At 27.1% G+C, this 20045-nt stretch overlaps 4 protein-coding genes across 11 annotated transcripts; 2 read left to right on the forward strand and 2 right to left on the reverse strand.

Annotated features, from left to right (window-relative positions):
- Positions 1–1907: 1907 nt before the first annotated feature.
- On the forward strand, positions 1908–7768 carry Atpsyno (ATP synthase subunit O, mitochondrial). Of its 5 annotated transcripts, XR_014440451.1 has the most exons (6): positions 1908–2058; positions 2293–2337; positions 2545–2655; positions 2742–3193; positions 7245–7308; positions 7373–7768. XR_014440451.1 is itself a non-coding variant. In XM_083108940.1 (5 exons), the coding sequence occupies exons 1-4, from the start codon at positions 2035–2037 to the stop codon at positions 3186–3188; spliced, it is 627 nt and encodes a 208-aa protein (XP_082965066.1). In that variant the 5' UTR covers positions 1908–2034; the 3' UTR covers positions 3189–3193; positions 7373–7768. The 5 variants fall into 5 exon arrangements, 4 of the variants coding, with proteins under 4 accessions (XP_082965066.1, XP_082965067.1, XP_082965065.1 ...); XM_083108940.1 differs by lacking the exon at positions 7245–7308; XM_083108941.1 differs by lacking the exons at positions 7245–7308; positions 7373–7768 and adding an exon at positions 5348–7180.
- Positions 4135–8240, reverse strand: LOC145977176 (WD repeat-containing protein CG11141). Of its 2 annotated transcripts, XM_083108933.1 has the most exons (11): positions 7754–8240; positions 7224–7456; positions 6993–7148; positions 6780–6911; positions 6533–6693; positions 6313–6448; positions 5935–6232; positions 5711–5864; positions 4736–5583; positions 4508–4632; positions 4135–4307 (listed from the first exon to the last, which is right to left on the reverse strand). In XM_083108933.1, the coding sequence occupies exons 2-10, from the start codon at positions 7446–7448 to the stop codon at positions 4541–4543; spliced, it is 2202 nt and encodes a 733-aa protein (XP_082965059.1). In that variant the 5' UTR covers positions 7449–7456; positions 7754–8240; the 3' UTR covers positions 4135–4307; positions 4508–4540. The 2 variants fall into 2 exon arrangements, with proteins under 2 accessions (XP_082965059.1, XP_082965057.1); XM_083108931.1 differs by having other exon boundaries at positions 4305–4632; positions 7754–8239.
- Positions 8241–8612: 372 nt separating this feature from the next.
- On the forward strand, positions 8613–18044 carry LOC145977177 (oxysterol-binding protein-related protein 9). 3 transcript variants are annotated; one of them, XM_083108934.1, is made up of 13 exons: positions 8613–9036; positions 9216–9431; positions 9573–9797; positions 9883–9958; positions 10052–10141; positions 10239–10356; positions 10587–10696; positions 14402–14431; positions 14546–14708; positions 14823–15100; positions 15186–15580; positions 16752–16979; positions 17060–18044. In XM_083108934.1, exons 1-13 carry the CDS (start codon positions 8929–8931, stop codon positions 17150–17152), a joined length of 2130 nt encoding a protein of 709 aa, XP_082965060.1. In that variant the 5' UTR covers positions 8613–8928; the 3' UTR covers positions 17153–18044. The 3 variants fall into 3 exon arrangements, with proteins under 3 accessions (XP_082965060.1, XP_082965061.1, XP_082965062.1); XM_083108935.1 differs by lacking the exons at positions 8613–9036; positions 9216–9431; positions 9573–9797; positions 9883–9958; positions 10052–10141 and having other exon boundaries at positions 10246–10360; XM_083108936.1 differs by lacking the exons at positions 8613–9036; positions 9216–9431; positions 9573–9797; ... (2 more) ...; positions 10239–10356; positions 10587–10696 and adding an exon at positions 13674–14180.
- A 443-nt stretch (positions 18045–18487) lies between these two features.
- Positions 18488–20037, reverse strand: LOC145977178 (uncharacterized). Its single transcript, XM_083108937.1, has 2 exons — positions 19876–20037; positions 18488–19769 (listed from the first exon to the last, which is right to left on the reverse strand). Exon 2 carries the CDS (start codon positions 19700–19702, stop codon positions 18593–18595), a length of 1110 nt encoding a protein of 369 aa, XP_082965063.1. The 5' UTR covers positions 19703–19769; positions 19876–20037; the 3' UTR covers positions 18488–18592.
- Positions 20038–20045: the final 8 nt, after the last annotated feature.

Below are 20045 nucleotides of genomic sequence, written 5' to 3' on the forward strand. Positions count from 1 at the left end.
TTTCGTTATTCTATTTATTTGCATCTATAATTCGATTGTTTTACTTTGTATTCTCTCATAATTCAAATTATTTTTAGATTTTCAAGTAGAACGATAAAGTAACACGGATGAAATATATTTGTGACTCTAGGTATTGAAATAATAATTATTGTCCGTAAAGATCGCAACGATCGAAGCAATTATTTAACATTTTGGATTCCTATCATTTAATCGATTCTCGATTAAATTGTACATTGTTTAATTAACAAGGATTGTTAAAATTTAAAGTATTGGTCGAAATATAATTAATTCTAATATTGTTAATGAAATATAATAAGCATCAATGATCGAAAGTTCATAACATAATTAAGTCTCTTATCCCCTTTTATGTATATTTTGTTTCAATTTTTAATCACGGTAATGAATGATTGCGATTCGATAAAGATTTATAATTGCGATACAGTTTCATGTCATGAATTAATTTTTAATTAATTAATTTATATTAATATTTAAAACAAATTATGTTTCGATACTAATCGTAATCGTGTTTAGTAAAAAAATTACAATACAATACGAAACGTTTCGCACCACTATCTTATTACTCGAGAGTCACCGTGCGAATGATGACAAAGCCGAAACATAGCGCGCTACTGTTTATATTTTATATTGCCAAAGTCGAACACCGTGTTATCAATAATTCGTTGCCAAAATATTTTATATATTATAAAATATACATTAACGCGGAATATTAAATTAATGAAGTATTTTAATTTATTGATTAAAATTGATTATTTATTAAACAATTTATCCTTTCCTTATGCTAATTATTTGCATCTATAATTCGATTGATTTACTTCGTGTTCTCTCACAATCCAAATTACATTTAGATTGTCAAGTAGAACGATAAAGTAACACGGATGAAATATATTTGTGACTCTAAATATTATAATAATTATTATTGTCCGTAAAAATCGCAACGATCGAAGTAATTATTTAATATTTTGGATTTCTATCATTTAATCGATTTTCGATTAAATTGTATATTGTTTAATAACAAGGATTGAGAAAATTTAAAGCATTAGTCGAAATATAGTTAATTTTAATATTAAAGCTTTAACATAGCGCGCTACTGTTTATTTTTTGTATTGCCAAAGTCGAACACCGTGTTATCGATAATTTGTTGCCGAAATATTTTATATATTATAAAATATACGCTTAACGCGGAATATTAAATTATAGAAGTATTTTCATTAATTAATTAAAATTGATTATTTATTAAATAACTTATCACGGAACCTTTCGTTATGCTAATTATTTGAATTTATTCGATTATTTTATTTTCAAAGTCAAATTCTATAATATTTAGTTTTGCATTTTAGAAGACTGACTTAGAGCGAGCTAAATAAATAAATAAATAAATAAATAAAAAATAAATAAATGATGTTGAGAAGAAAAAGAACACACATAAATAAATAAATAAATAATAGCGTAGAAAGAGAGAACATACTAATATTTTTATATAATAAATTATTATTAATTAAATTATTTATATTTTTATTTATATTATTTATATTATCAGAGAGACATATATGTTACCCTCTGAGAACATTCGTGGACATTGGCTAAGTAGTTCATGTCCACGTTTTCAATGTCCATAGAGAGAGTATCGCTTTCAGGGATCACCTAAAAGCAGGCCATGACACCTCTCAGTCTTCTCTCTGCATCAATAAACATATTGCCAACAAACATAAGTCCTGTTAGAAATTATAGGGAGTTTTCTCGCAAGAAAACATATGGCGTTTTCGAATGGTCGGGTGACAGTGTAATTGGCTATCGAATAGAGAATTTGTGAAGTTTCGAAAACTTTTCTACTAGAATCACTAGAAAACAAACTCTTCTATTGGATATTGAATATTGTACGTCGGATATCGACGCAGTGTGAGTCCTGCATTAGAATTCGTGTAAATGAAAATATTTATTATATAATGGTGTGTGTAATGTGAGTGTTATATACCTTGCTTCTCAATTTCTGCGAACTGCTCGAGATCCCTAAAAATGTCTATTAGTAAAATAATAATTGTGAGTGGATATGCATTTGAACACTGAAATATAAACCATGCATTGAGCATTTTATAAAAAACTAATTTTTGTACTTCTACACAATATACTATTAAAATATATTCATATATATTATCATGTATATCATATATATTCATATATCTAATAATAAAAAAAAATTTATCGCTCATAGTTTAATGTATTGCTATTTATTTTGCAACTATCTATCAATAATATGAATAACTTTTGTTTCAGACACGAACTTTTTCTGTGTCAACTGTCGCACAGCAGCTGGTGAAGGTATTTAATTTTTTTTATTTATCTATCTTTGAATAATATTTTTAGTTGAGTTCATAAAATGCTCTAATAAACCTTCTAAAAGCATTGATTTACAATTTTCAACTTATTTGTATTTATTTTATAACGTTTCATAATATTTATGAATTCTGTAAACAGATATTTATATGTATAATTATTACTCTTATTCTGTTTCATATATCAATATAGCCTCCAATTCAAGTTTTTGGATTAGAAGGCAGGTATGCAATGGCTCTTTTCTCAGCTGCATCCAAACAGAAAACTTTAGATGCAGTGGAAAAGGATTTGATCACCTTTCAGGTATATTACATAAGCAGAAAATGTTATTGATGTATCAAGAATTTGTATTTTATTTTGAAATGTTGATTTCCAATTGTTTAAATTAGGGTCTCCTGAAAACAGATGCCAAATTAACAGAATTTGTAAGAGATCCTTCAATAAAACGAAAGGATAAGGCAGAAGCTTTTAAGGCTATTGGAAACAAAGTTAACATAAATCCAGCTACTGCAAATCTGTTGACATTACTTGCAGAGAATGGCCGACTGGGGAAAATCAACCAAATCATCAATTTGTATAAACTGATTATGGCTGCTAACAGAGGAGAAGTAGTATGTGAAGTTATTACTGCAAAACCACTTGATGCAGATACGAAGAGTAAACTGGAATCAGCTTTAAAAGGTTTCTTGAAGAAAGGTCAAACTATCTTACTTACTGCCAAAGTAGATCCTTCAATTATTGGTGGTATGGTGGTCTCAATAGATGACAAATATGTAGATATGAGTGTCGCTAGCAAAATTAAAAAATATACTGATCTCATCCAAGCTACAGCATAATGAAGGTCAGTTACTTGAAGTAATGAAATAAATTATTCTTTATTTACACAGAAACATATTTAAATGTTGTGTAAATGATCAAACAAATAAAATGATATAATAAACTAGTCTAAATTCCATGATTTTTTGCATTTTATGCTAACAGAAAAATATAAATGTATATATAATAGAATTTTAAATTGTAATTTTATTTTAGTTGATAAAGCATAGTCATTTAATACAATTGCACAAAAGTGTTTTATTACTTATTATTAATACAGTTTTTTCATATATTACAGCATGTGAAATGATGTGTGTGATAAAATGATTTATTTTAAAAAGCTTACATAATGTAAATCTCATTTTTACATACTATTTCTGCTGCTTTAATTTTTTCCAATCGCAATATATATTACAAAATTAGATATAAATAGACAATATATTTAAAGTAATAAATAAAAATAATGCCAAAGAATATTAATAAGTCTAATATTTTAAAAGTCATTTTTGTATAAGTTTAAAAATGTATAAAGATGCAAATAAGTGGTATACATAAACTTATACAATATTTGCTTGTATTTACAAGATTAAATATAAATTAATAGAGCACATTTTAAAATTTTTGACAAAACTAGGATATTGTGCAAAAATACTATTATGCAATAATACTATTTTAATTATGCAAGAATTGCATAATTAAAATAGTATTATTGCATGCATTATTATATCGTTATTTAATAGTTAATATTACTTACTAAATTTACAATTAACATTATATTGATATCTAATTATATATACATATCTTATATATTTCAATATAATGCTAATTGTAAACTAAGTAAATGATATTTTAACTATTATATAATATATATTAACATTGTGATTATATTTTATAAAATGTTTAAGAGAAATTCATTAATCACAAATATATTAATAACATTAATTATTATATTAAAATATTAAGGCAACAATATTATTTTTCAATATTGATAATTTTTTTAAATGCAAAATATAATATTTTGCTTACTAGTGACAATAATTTCAAATGCATTTTCCTAAATTAGATGCATTATTTTATAATCATTTATTTATTTTAATATTTTATTTCATATGCCTAATATTTGTTTATCTGAAGTATACCTGAAATTGGAACAATATTTTTATACAGTTGAATAATTTATAAATTGTCGACGTTTGATAACAACCAAAAAAATTTAACTTTTTTACAATTAATAAGATATGTATTCTATAAAAGAAAAAAAATTGATAGCGAAAAGATTACTAATTGGTGCTCTTATGCATATCACGTAATTATTTATTATTTTTTAACAATGATATACTTATGTGTATATAAAATGCAAAGCAACTTTTGCTTAAAACATCGTGATTGAAGGTATGTCATCTTTGACCAAAACCCAATCTTCTTCCTCGAGAATAACAGATGTAGCACATTCTTTTGCCAAAGCTACAAACACAATATTTTGTATATATATATTTATATGTGTGTGTAATAGTTCATAACTAATCATAAATGATATATGTTCTTTAATATTATAATGATTATCTACCATTAAATTGATGTTCTAGTTCGTCTCGATTTGGCGGTACTTGTCGAATATCAACAAAATTATTGCAAGTTGGGGGGATATCTAGTTTATTTTGTAAAAGAGTTTTTCTGCATTCTCCGAGATCTTCTAATCGTTTTAATTCGGTGCGATAGCTGACGTCTTCTTCCCCCGATTCAGTTTCCGTATGATCGCTCTGTTCGATATTCTCGTTTTCCTTGTTTGCATCCTGCTCTCCAGTCATCACATTGTTAGAATGTACATTACAATTTATATATGTTATAGTATCCATATGATTGGATATATTCGAATCATCTTTATTTATTTGACTACTCGTCATGTACTTGGATAGATCAAAATCGAGAACATCTGCTAATAATTTTTCTTTATCTTCTACATCTCGTTGAATTGTTTCTAAATCTCGATCTGATTTTAATATAAAATCGTCATCGAGACTCAGTTGCATTAAGGAGGAATAAGTTGTCATTGTCTTGTTAGTATTCACATGATCAATACTTAAGCTACTTGACAAATTATCAATATTGTCGTGTGACGATATGACACTTTCGCTTCCATTCATTACTTTAATCCGAGATTTCTTCTGTTTTCTTTCAGGCGTGAAAACAACATCCTCAAATGCTTGTTGGCCAATTTTTTGGAATATTTCCCGGCGATCATTGCTCTTATCTTCTGTATTTCTTTTATTGGTATCATTATGTTCTGGTATTTTGTTAATATCCGTTATAAGTGTAGTATTTAAATCTATTGGAACTATTGGAGGTATTTCCACAGCTTCTTCCGCATTCGCAATTACATTGGCGTCAGTACCGACAGTAACAGTTGGCAAAATGCTACAATGTGAATGATATACTTTTAATTTATTCATATTGAAAAAAATTAATTTTTATTCTAGCAAATATATGATGGAAAATTAGAAATCAGATCAGATGATCAGAAATCAGATTATCTTTTACTTACCCTACGGATTGAATAATGTTGGTTGGATTAATTTTGGAAAAGGGAATAGTTGGTACTATATTACTTTCCTTTAATTTTGAAGTTAGTCCTAGTATACCAACAGGTATACTATATTCAGAAAATGATAATAAAGAATCCATATTGTTTATTTCTCCTGTGTCATAAAACATTAGCATTATTAACTTTTAATCTAATTATTTCAGAGACAGTAATTATATACATACCAGATGTAATATTTTCGGGATAATAAGCAATACGCAAAATATTTCTTTCTCCTTCTAATATAAATATTTCGTCTTTCGTACAAGCCACATCGGTAACACGCCGTAAATCATTTATGATCGATGTTATTGCAATAGTATTTGGATTTACCACATAGACTACATCGTCACAATATGTTACTAATAAATCATCACAAAATGGCAGTACAATGCCGAACGAAGGTTCACCGCGATTCTTTCTCAAGCCTTCAGATGCAGGATTTAATAAGGCCACTTCTGTATGACCTGATCTAACTGCATCCTTTTTAGAATATTTTGAATAAGTCAAAGAAATATTCATATATAAATAGATTAATAAATACACATATTAGCTTTTGATACCTTAAATATGAGTGTTTTCAATACAGTTCCCATCTTATCAGCCTGCCATAAACGTAACCCTGGTCTACTTGCATAGATTACTGATTCTTGTATGTAATTTTGTCGAGAACCAAATACTGCACCTAATTTACCTAGTCTAAAACATCAAAATATTTTAAATTTCTCTAATATTGATATTCTTAAATTTATCCATTATTGATAATCTTAAATTTATACCAACGTTTTACGTTCTTTTTGGCCAACTTGTGTCACTTTCCCATTTTCATTTCTGTTCACCAAAATTGTACGTAATGTAGTTGAAACTAATAACAAACCCTGTTGGTAACTCAATTGTACTACAGAATATTTCTCATTTAATAATTTTGATGATTTAGATAAATGCTGCAAAAGAAAAAAATATTAAGATATCCACATATTTATAGAAAATACACTTGAAATAGATTTTCTAGATACATTTTCTTACATACCATATAAAAATCAATTTCTGTTAAAACCACTAAACCATCTTTATCTCCACTAAATAATTTCATACCATTCTTAGACCATTCCACTGCTGTCACTGCAGTATTATGTAGACCACTTATGCTATACCTTTCCACCTTGTGAATAATAACAGAAAGTTTATGTATTGTTTCTATGTATATATCTATTAATAATCAAAATATATTTTTACAATTTACCTGTTTCTTCTGTTTTGGTTTTAAACTGTCTGGCAATGAATCAGGTGGATTCTTGGGAATTTGAAAAACTGTGACAACACCATGTTCATTGCCAGCAGCAACCATATAATCGACTGTAGATATTACTTGTATGCTTGTAATTTTGGAATTTATATTCTGTTGTGATAAAAGAAAAATATTTTTATCAAGCTAAAGTTCAATTTATTAAAATAGTCAAAAATTCTCAATTACCTCACAACGTAATCTTTGCAGATCCTGTTTTTCTCTATTATACCAATAAACAAGCCCATGATTAGTTCCAATGGCAATAAATTCGGTGAGGGCAGCAATACAGGTGAAATTAATATCTTGTGTAAAAATACCATTTTGTATTTTGGCAGGTATCTGTTGTAAAAGGACAGCAAGCGGTGCCCATTCCCTTAATGGTCCACCATCCTCACACATAGGTGTTGTCATTATTAAAACTATACATTTCACAAAAATAAATTATGAAAAAGTTTTGTATAAAAAATTTAGACTAAAATGCATAAAACTGTATAAAGGCATAATCTTTAATATAGAGTATAATAGATTTTTGCAATTATATCTAATAATTCTATATTATATAGTATTTTTTAAAAATACTATATAATAATACTATATATTAAAAATACTAATACTATAACATGCAGATATCATTTGATAGATTAATCGGCGATTAAATAAATCGGAGCTTGGTCAGAATGGCCTTGAATTATTGTAACACATAAATGAAAATATACCTGTACTTCAATCAAGATGTGCGAGATGAGAGAGAATTGCAAAGCTCAACTATAATTAAGCGTCCTCTTCTATTTTTTCCTTTGTAATGCAGTATGAAATCTTATTACAGCTAAGCTTGCGTCACAATTACGATTGTGTATATACATATATGTATAAATAGCGCACAATATTGTAAAATGTACCTACGTCGATCGTTTATAATTGAGAGAACGCAGTATTTTTCACTGGTACGACGTTATGTCAATTATGTATAATAGCTATACAACTTTATCTAGTGGTTATATGTTTGTTATTCGCACTCACAATTATTTTTCATATACTTCTATAAGTTAACCTTATATCAAAGTAAGTTACAAACAGTTCGTTTTACAAAATTGTCAATTCTTGTCAAAATTAGTAACCACGATGCATGAAAATATCTAGTAGAATATCGTTCGATCCGAAAATGTCAAATACAAATAAACACAAGCACCAGTAACTGCTGCCAATTGCTATTATTTTTACTAGCAGTAACTAAATCCACTACCACTCAATTGGTTAGCGAGTAGAAAATTTTTGAAGTTTCATTTTTCAATATATTTGATAATCAATCTATCAATAAATATCTATATTTATATATTTCTTGATCAAAAAAGTTTATAAATAAAAATTTCTTATCATCAAAAAACAATTATTGAATATTCACAGTGTCTAACCAGCGAAGATAGAAGAGGAAAACTAATCAGAAAAGGATTTCGTTTCTCTGACTGCGGTCAAGGAGACACTAAAGATGTTTTGAAGCGTTTGATTGGCCAATCAGGTTAAAGAAATCTTTACTCCTTTTATCCTGATTGGTCAATCAAACGCTCCAAAGTATCTTCAGCGTCTCCTTGACCGCAGCCTCTCTCATTCACGGAAACGAGTAGTTTCATTGATAGGCGGTTTCGCGGTTCTGACTATCAGATAGTTTTCACACTTTGTTTTATTAAAAGAAAGGCAAAGAAATACTAAATTAAATATATATCGCATTTATCGAATTCCACACTGTTTATTTTTGCTATGTCTATGGACTAGCATTACAAGAACTACATCTCAAATCGTAAAAGATGCAAAAAGATGCATTTGTGTGGAGATTAGAATGACACGGTAATATTCCACTATCCAAAGTCGATCGACAAGCTGCAAATACACAAATATGTCAACGATGGAAGGCTCGCTTAGCAAGTGGACAAATGTTGTTAATGGATGGCAATATCGGTGGTTTGTTTTAGACGACAATGCTGGTCTTCTATCATATTATACGGTAAGATATCTGCAAAAAAATAGTTAAATACAGATTACATCCTATTTTCTTCTTTCGCAATATTATATATATATATATATATATATATATATATATATATATATATATATATATATATGTGATACCTTGCTTTATCTTTTTAGTAACTCTCATATTTCTAATGACTTTTTTTTATTTAGAGCAAAGAGAAAATGATGCGTGGAGCTCGTCGTGGTTGTGTACGATTAAGAGGTGCTATTATTGGTATCGATGATGAAGATGACAGTACATTTACTATCACAACAACCTCCTGCAAAGATGATCCAAAAACATTTCATTTCCAAACACGTAACGGTGAAGAAAGAGAACGCTGGGTTCGTGCATTAGAAGATACAATACTTCGACATTCTTATACAGTATGTAGAAGTAAAGAGAGAACTTGTTAAATTGATAATAATCATATTCTTTATAATAATAATAAAATATATAAAAATAATGAAATAAGATTGTTATATAAAATAATGTGAAACGCAGTACAATATAGAAAATTGTTACAGAGATGGGATCCTAAAAAAGCACCTCCTAAACAGGATTTTGATCGCAAAGTAGCAGAAGCTGATGTCTATCTTCAACTCCTAATTGATCAAATTAAATTAATTGAAAATAAACAAAATGCAGCTGAAACTGAAGAAGAACAAGAAAAATATTCTACTATTTTGTCACAGGCTAATGCTATGCTTAATTCCATTAAACATACTATTGTTCAGTTACAAATTGCAAAGGTAATTGTTATATTAATTCATTATTTATTATTTATTGTAATTATTTTTATATTAACATTATGTATGGATTGACTAATATTTTTAGAATACAGCAATACCTGTTAATGGGATATATAGAGGACCATCAAATTCTATACATGTCTCACCTCAACTTCCTCATGGTAAGAATATTTATATTTGTATTTCTAGTTGTGTTCCATTTTATAAATATACTTATGTTTATGAAGAATGGCATTCTTAAGATTTTATATTAGTTGCAGCTGGAACACCTGAAGCAACAGTGCAAACTGGTATCGAATTGGGATCCGAATGTGTAGAACCAAGAGTACCCATATTATCAAATGGTTAATGTCATATGCAGCATTTATTCTGACATAAATTAAATAAATTGTTTTCATCTTGTTAATTCTGTATTACTGAAGCATTCTTTTACATTTTCAGTTGTAGACAGAGATTTACCAGTCCCACAATTCTCATATTCATCGTCCGATGAGGACGACGATTACTTCGATGCTGCAGATGAAATACAAACTCCGATAGTTCAGAATCACATTACTCTGCAAGTATAATAGATAATAATAAATAAAAATCTCTATATACATAGAAATATATAATATACATAGAATTAACATTTTTTTTGTTCGTGTAATATAAATCTTGTTATATAATATGTTGCTCATAATCTTGCTGATAAAAAGCTGGTATTTGTATGCATTTAACGAAATTACATATGCAAAAAAAATATAAAGATATTCCTTTGTATAATAAAGTAACAAATACTTTTTTTAGATGTCAAGATAACGAGCGATTGTATACATCCATGGAAAACATCGCGGGTGATAAACGCAAAGAACCGCCTCTACCGCCTATCAAAGGCGATGGAACAGTAGATTATGATGGTGAGTCAACATTTCCATTTTGATACAGATTTTGTTATATATTATTTGTTAGTTTCATTTTTTTTACACTATTACTATTAATTATAGAAAGTTATAATTTTACGGACGAAATGTAACAGGATGAACGGATGAATTTATTTAATGCTACATTCAACGTTATACAATCTATTAATTGTGATATTTGTGCCAAAAAATTGCTAAATTATAAAATAATCTCGATATTACATATAGTTGAAAATAAAATAACAAAAATTCCGAATAGAAAAAAAGAAAAATTTGCTCTTAAATTATTATTTTGTTATTTAAATTATTACACACATTGTTAAAGCGTCATTATTTTAAAACTATATATACATTTGACTTACAAAACTAGAATGTAAAAAAAGAGAATGACATTAGAGGCAGGCAAATATTATTCTATTCCTGCTCGATTTGAATAATCTTTATCATGTATCTCGATCAATCTCAGATGTAGATAGAATAGGATGATATTAAAATCATTCACTGTGACGGGAACCGAAACCTTTCAGAAGTATCGAGACAGATCGGACTTTTAATTCTCGGCGATTCCAAACGACGGTCCAGTGCTGTACGCGATATCGATAATAAACTTGTGAATGAAATTATTTCATTTATTACTCGTTTGAACAACTTTTGCTCAAAATCTAAAAATTATTAATAAATTAAAATCAATAAAATTTTTTAATAAATTTTATATTAATAAAAAAGTATTAAATAAATAAATAGAATTAATTTAATACATGGGTAAAGTAGATTTAAAAATAGCTGGAAATGTGTGTGTATATTTATACCCAAAATATACAATATCTTAAGCAGTATAACTACCTTAATACATTATTAGAAAAGCTATATTAAATAAAAATAAAGAATTTATATATATATATATATATATATATATATATATATATATATATAATTATAAAATTAGTGAACTCATTATTGTGAATAAATAAACTTTATAAATATAAATATTTTAAATATTGTGTTAGTGCAGCTTTTTGTTACAATGCAAAATAATATTTAACTTTAAGCATTACTGATCTTGACCATATTTTTGTATAAATTGACATTATTCATGATTATATATATGATCAAAAATGTCAATTTGTAAAAATAAGCTCTGCTTTGCTAAAATTTTTTTTCTGGTTGCATTGTTAGCAGGAAGTTGAAGTTCTTATTTTGCATTTTATTTTTTATTTTATTTGTAACTCATTTTTTATTTATTTTATTCTTTTTATGTTATTGTATTTATATTTTTTATTGTATTATTTAAAGTTTTTTTTTACATTTTATTTGTACATGTACATTTCTAATGTAAATATATAAATATACATACACACACACACACACACACACACACATTTTCAGCTCTATTTTAAACTTATATTATTAAATTATATTAATTTTTCTTCCTTTATTATCTTTTTGATTAATAAAATTTATTATTTATTATTAAAAAGAATTATTTTATTTTTTAATTTTAACTTATTAATAATTTTTACATTTTAAGCCAGTTTTTCAAATAAATGAGTAGTAAATAAAATAAAATTTTATTCACGAATTTATTGTCAAAGATGTTGGGTCATTTCAACTTCAATTACTAAGTCCTGAGTTTCCCTTATCTCCATCTAACAAAGCAACGGGATCGGGATTTTGATATCTGAGCTTATGTTTTCGATAACATTCCCAGTAATATGAGTACTATATGAGTAAATTCAGTCTCGCTAGCGAGAACAAATAGAAGTAAACAGGTTTGCCCGCCTCTAGATGTCATATAATTTACTTGCAGAAGTCTGACAGATTAATTAAAAAATCATCAACATTAAAATCTGATGCCAATATATTCCTGTGCATCTATTTTTGCAGCAGTTTAGTTTTAATAGTTGAATGATTAATCTAAGTATTTATTTATTTTGGACATTAGTCTCTTTTTAATATTTTTTAATATTTTTATCAAATATCAAAGCTATTAATGTGTTTTTAAAATTGTAATCTATTAACAACGCAAAAAAGATTTTGCTGAGTTTTACACTAGTATAAATTTATAATAATTTTATTTTCTCTCTTCTTCCATTGCCTTTGCACTTTTTTGTTGCAAAAAATGCGAAAAAATTACATTTAACCTTAAGCATTATTAATCTTGACTATATTTTTGTATAAATTGGCATCATTCATGATTATATATACAATGTTATGTTTATATTGTGCACATTATCTTACGTAAATCTTCACATACAAATACTTATGTGTCATTTCTGCTAATTTCTAAATTTTTATTAACTTTTATTAACTTAATTAATTTTTGCAAAAAAAGAGGACACACACGCATATTAATTTTATTTATACATAATATATTCCATTATTTATACATAAATAATATTATATTCCATATATTTTTTTCTAGTATTAATATACTAGATGTTGTTTATATTACATGCTGTTTTATGAGAATTGATTAATTAATGAAATTATACAAAGATTTTATTGAAATTAATTACTATACTTTTTACATTCACTGAATCTAAATAAAGTATCTCATATCCATTATAGTATTAAAAATAAAAGCAAATCGCGAAAAATAATTTTTCTCGACATTATCATAGAGAAAAATCAATTTCAAATGAATCAGAAAAGGTAATACTAATGATAATGATAATGATTACATGTTTTCATGCATTTTCATAGAATGAAAACAGGCTATATACATATAATTTCTTCTTCATTATATAATTTAAAAATAACTTTATTATTATAACTTTATTATAATAATTGGAAAAAAATAGTATTTATTATTCAAGGAATCGACATTTTTTTCATTGATGTAATATATATGATCTTTAAAGTCTTAATTGAATTTCTGAAATATTTGCATATATGTTATAAAACTTGAGTTTGTTACAATGAAATTGAATTTTGCGATTAGAATGTGTACAATGAGTGTTTTGCATGCCTGTATTATGATTACATACGTATAGTTTGCTTTAATAAATAATGCAATTATAACGAGCATGTGAGATAGAGGGGATATATACATAACATTTATATAAAATGTAACAATACATAGTTTTATCGTCGATAATGCAGGCCGTGTTTTAATATACGTTTAATCATCTGTTTTATCCGCCGTGACCATTATTGATCTCTCGGTGATCGTGATATCGTGAATATTACTTTTGACATATTAGCATTCTATGAGCAGACATACTTGCGGACGCTTCATGTCTCTTTTAAAGTGATAAATAAGTAAAATAGACAGAGGTGCTGTATATTTAATTGACATGACAATGAATAAGGAAGAATTCGGACAGAACTTTACGTTCTGTTGTTTGCTTTTAAATCGAAGCATCCGCCGAGATACTTCGGATTAATCAAAAATTGTTTGATTCTCCGGAATAAGGAGCTTAGGAATGGATACTAATTGGTCTGTCCTTACAAGACAATATGTTGGGCATAACTTCAAGTCGTAAGTTATATATTAATACAGGTTATATATTGTGTATTATTACATGCAATAAAAAGTTCCCAGGTTAAGTTTATGCAAATTCGGAACTTTTACATGTATGTATTTTTTGTAATAGTTGCAATGAGAAAGATTTATCAATTCAAATTGACAATATTTCCAAGATCTCCATTTCTTTATAAATACTTATTATAAACTTAAATATGAATATATGTCTGTTACAGCTCTTTACGAAGAAGAAAGCGAAACAGAAAGTAAGTAGTTATAAGTAATAATATATAAAATATGTAAATAATATAAGTGCAAACTGTTTTAAAAAAGTTATATATATATATATATATATTTAATACTTTTTTTATGTTTATTAGTGGATTCCATGGAGACTCATGGATCAGTCATGACTCATCTTCTCTCTCAAGTGAAGATTGGTATGGATTTGACAAAGGTTGCCTTACCAACATTTATCTTGGAGCGCAGATCACTCCTTGAGATGTATGCTGATTATTTTGCTCATCCTGATCAGTTTGTGAGGTATTGTTAACTATTTGATTTAATAAGATTATTCAACATATACTATTATATTTGTCTTGAAATCTTTGTATAATAAACTTTTAAAAAAGTAACAGTTGTTTTTTCTTAATTTAGCATTGCAGATATGCCTACACCTCGAGAGAGAATGGTGCAAGTAATCCGTTGGTATTTGTGTAGTTTTCATGCAGGACGTAAATCTGGTGTAGCTAAAAAGCCATATAATCCCATATTAGGTGAAATTTTTCGATGTCATTGGAACATATTGAACGTTAATTCTTCTGATAATGCTACAGATTATAATAGCATGAAACTTGTATCAGATGGTCCAGTACCATGGTGCAAAGAAAATCAACTTGCTTTTATTGCTGAGCAAGTCTCTCATCATCCACCAGGTAAATATTTTTTAAGTGTATATTTTTAATTCAAATATTTTATCTAATTATGCGAAATGACTTATCAATTTACTATTATTTGCAGTTAGTGCATTTTATGCTGAGCATGTTGGAAAAAAGATTAGTTTTGGAGGTCATGTTTGGACAAAGAGCAAGTTTTTGGGCTTAAGTATAGGGGTACACAATGTGGGAAAGGGTTGGGTAAATGTGCTGCAACATGGGGAGGAATATGTTCTAACTTTTCCTAATGGTTATGGCAGATCTATCCTGACTATACCATGGATAGAATTAGGAGGAACTGTAACAATAAATTGTGTACAAACTGGCTATCATGCAGTGATAGAATTTATAACAAAACCTTTTTACGGCGGTAAACGAAATCGGATTACATGTCAAGCATTTCAAGCAGGAGATAAAAAACCATTTCTTGTTATAAACGGAGAATGGAGCGGTGCGATGGAAGCAAAGTGGCCGGATGGTGTAAGTTAGAGTATTATAAATAATTTAAACACACATTTATTTAATAAGGATTATATGTTCTAACAATTTGAGTGTTTTTTGCATATAAATTACTGTGAAAATTCGTAAATTATTAATGAATTTTTATATATACATACATACATACATACATACATATATATATATATATATATATATATATATATATATATATATATATATATGTATGTATATATAAAAATTATATATATATATATACAGGGTGGACCATTTTAACCTTTAATGGAGAATAACTCGAAAACCAAGCCCGGGAGAGAAAAATGTTTCAGACAAAAGTTGTTTGGTTTCGAGGGGGCCATAAGATGGTATCATTGGTTTGACCTTGAAGAGTTATTTGAAGGTCACATGAAGATCACCTTCAATTTCTTAAATGGAACCTACTATTTGTCATTGCATATTCTTGTAGCTTATCTCGAGAGCTTTCCAAAACACTATAATTAAGTACCTTTTCGTTAAGTACTTTTTGAGTTATGAGGCTTGAAATAATTTCTTAATTTTACATAAACCGTAAAATATCTTGTAAAATATTCATTTTTCGATTATCTTACCTTAATACTTTTACGTACAAAATAATGAGAGGAATCAACTGGTGTAAAGAAAACACATAGTTGTTTTGAAGAAAAAATATGTAATTTGCAATTAACAATTCCATTTTTTTTCTTAAAAACAACTATGTGTTTTCTTTACACCAATTGATTCCTCTCATTATTTTGTACATAAAAGTATTAAGGTAAGATAATCGAAAAATGAATATTTTACAAGATATTTTACGGTTTATGTAAAATTAAGAAATTATTTCAAGCCTCATAACTCAAAAAGTACTTAACAAAAAGGTACTTAATTATAGTGTTTTGGAAAGCTCTCGAGATAAGCTACAAGAATATGCAATGACAAATAGTAGGTTCCATTTAAGAAATTAAAGGTGACCTTCATGTGACCTTCAAATAACTCTTCAAGGTCAAACCAATGATACCATCTTATGGCCCCCTCGAAACCAAACAACTTTTGTCTGAAACATTTTTCTCTCCCGGGCTTGGTTTTCGAGTTATTCTCCATTAAAGGTTAAAATGGTCCACCCTGTATATATAAAGTTAATTATATATCCATTATAATCTATATTTTTTTTCTACAGAGGTGTGAAGCTTTTGCTGATGTAAGAGAACTTGATACAGAAAGAAAATTGGTTAAGACAGTATGTGAACAAGAAGAGTACGAGTCGCGAAGGGTTTGGCGTGATGTAACAGTTGGCCTACGTATCAACGATATGGATAAAGCTACAGCGGCGAAATGTTCAATTGAGCAAAAGCAACGGGACGAAGCACGATTTCGAAAGGAAAATAATATAGCATGGCAAACGAAGGTAAAAGGCAATTTTTATTTCTTTTCTTCTCATTCATCATATGATTATTGCAACCATCTTTTTTAATTTTTATTAAACAGCTTTTTAAGGAGACCAAAGATGGTGGATGGATGTACATAAGACCTCTTGTAGATAGAATATGTAGTTCTAACGATCAAATGAATATCACGTAATATAACATGATATTACATGACAGATACAGCACAATATTAGAGGGAAGACCATGGCCTAATAAAAGGCCATAAGAGCTGTAATAAAATAAGCTTAATTTAAAATATATATTTTCACGCATCTGAATAATTTCATCAAATATTTTTATGCATAATGGTCACATCATATTTAGTTAACTCAATCAAAAAAAAAAAAACTGTCCGTTTTATCTTTTATGTCACGTGCGCTTTAAGTTTATTATATATATATATATATAGGTAGATAGATAGATAGATATATAATAAACGCCGTTTTATCTTTCACGTCATGTGCGTTTTAAGTTTAGTACGTGTATATATATATGTATGTATGTATGTGTGTGTGTGTGTGTGTGTGTATATATATATATATATATATATATATATATATATATATATATATATATATATATATATATATATGTACTATTTAAAATAAACGTTATCCCCGTTCTTTTCAATAATACATGTACTAACAAAAAATATGAATTTTTATGATATAAAGTTAGATTTTTAGTTAAGTTTTTATGATGTAAAGTTTTTCTTTATCCTCAAAATAATTTCAGATAAAAGTATTTCAAACTTTTATTATATAAATATTTCATACATACTTTTTTATATAAATATTTCATACATACTTTTTTATGTATGTAACATTTATTAAAAAATGCTATATTTCTTATTATTATAAATTATATGTACAATATGTGCAAAATCTATGTATTGTACAGATTGCATGCTTATATGAAAGAATCACTTCATGATATCATTAGACATATATTCTAGAATTCTAGAATTATTTTGGCGCAATTTTGCGAATTTCTTATTGATGGATGCACACATTTCCAATATATAATAAATGACATATATTTCACAATTATTTTTTAAATTACTATATATGCATACTATATATATCTCTTGTGCAAAGAAATCAATGAGATGATAACAATGATAATTATTTTATTTTTATTGTTGTATATAAAAAAATTTTTTTCATAAATCCTGGTAAAAATTTCCAGTTTCTTAGTTAAATAAGTTATCAACATCATGATAGATAAAGTGTATTGTAAAGTATGTCGTACATATGCATGTTAGTATATTATTAATTATAATACATACACAACATCAGTAATATCTAAAATTCTCTTGATTGAATAATATGTTAAATTAATAGCATTTCTATATCTTATAAACATGGTATTTAAATATACTTCGTCTTTTTGGTATCTTTAAAAAATTCATAAATTTAAATGTTCTATTTGGAATAAATTAAAATTAATATATATTAATTTTGTTTTTGAGGAATATATATATAGTAAATAAGTAAATATATATTTCTTTATTATAAAAATAAGTATACAAAAATGTGATATATAAAAATTATTATACACAATTATTTATCTATAGTATTTAGTTTATAATTTCTTATAATACAATATAACCAAGAAAACAATCTGTAATAGTTCTGTAGACATGGGGTAATCGTTTTGTCGATAATAACAAATAATTTAAACCAGCTTCTATTATGGACAAACCTACTTCAATGTGTTTAATATTTGAATAATTAGTATTAGTAATTTTATTTGTTCCATATTTATATAAAACTTTGGTTACGCATTTCTGTTGTAAGAAAATAGTGTCAATATCATTCATTACTTTGTGATTAGGCTCTGTAATTAAATTTAATTTACAATCCATTGGTTTTATCAGAAGACAATGAATTTGTTTGCCAACAGATGTTTGTAAGATGATTTCTTCTCCTAAAATTTCACTCAATGAATCTTTTATAAGTAGTAGAAAATCATTGAGTGGATCAGTAGCATCTATAGTATTTAATGCACTACTTTGTGGTTTGTAATCTACACAACAGTTCCATATTTTGAATAAACTATACGCATGAGGTGTTCCTATATGTAATAAACATTTATTACAAATCAATGCTTTATTATCTATATGTACATTGTTTTCAAAAATATTTTTATGCAATACAGAGAAACAAGAGCCGTATAAATAATCAGATTCTTGTAATTGCACATTTGTGATAACATTGGAACTATGCTTACAACAGAACCATTCATTGGGATCATATTCTAGATCAGGTAAAGATAAAAACCTTTTAAAATTAATCGATTTTGAAAGCACATTTTTACAACAAGTACATAATATGATACATTCTGATGTTTTAAACAACAATTTGATATTGTCTAAAAATGATTGCGGACCGTTACTCGATTGAACTGATGTATTCGTATGAGTTATAATTTCTGTACTGAACGATCCAAATACAGATTTTAACGGTGCCGTTTGTAAACGAAAGCAAATCCAATTATTTATTATACTTAACGTGGATAGAGAAGTAGGTACAATTTTTACAGATGGCAACGAAAGATTTATGCGGCAGTCTTCGAGTACTAATATTATGTTACTTTCCATGAGTTTAATTCGAACATTTTTTAAACAGAGATCTTTTCGTACGGCAATAAATGCGTTGCAAGATTGCAATCGTGGTCTTAATTCTAACGTAATGAACTCCATTGGTTATTGTTCATTAATGTAACCACGTCATTGTATAATAGTAATGCATCTTTCCCCGATTGTAATTCTAAAATTACAACATAAAGACTAAGAATAAAAAATAGAAAATAAGGATCTTTTTTCCGTTTAATAATATTTCTAATATATTGTATAGTTTTATAAAAAATACTCACTGATTACATATGATGCTGCCATACAATGCATATCAGCACGTGGTTGTCATGAAATTAAAAAAAAAAGTATGAATATCAGGCTATGGTTCAAGAGACGTCGTTCGAAGTGTTCGATTGGCCAATCAGGACAATGAGAGTAGAAATTTCTTTATTCTAATTGGTTAATATAA

The sequence above is a fragment of the Camponotus vicinus genome, unplaced genomic scaffold, assembly GCF_025532165.1.
Source record: "Camponotus vicinus isolate PSW18456_S1 unplaced genomic scaffold, iyCamVici1.0 SCAF_9, whole genome shotgun sequence".
NCBI classification, from domain to species: Eukaryota; Metazoa; Arthropoda; class Insecta; order Hymenoptera; family Formicidae; genus Camponotus; species Camponotus vicinus.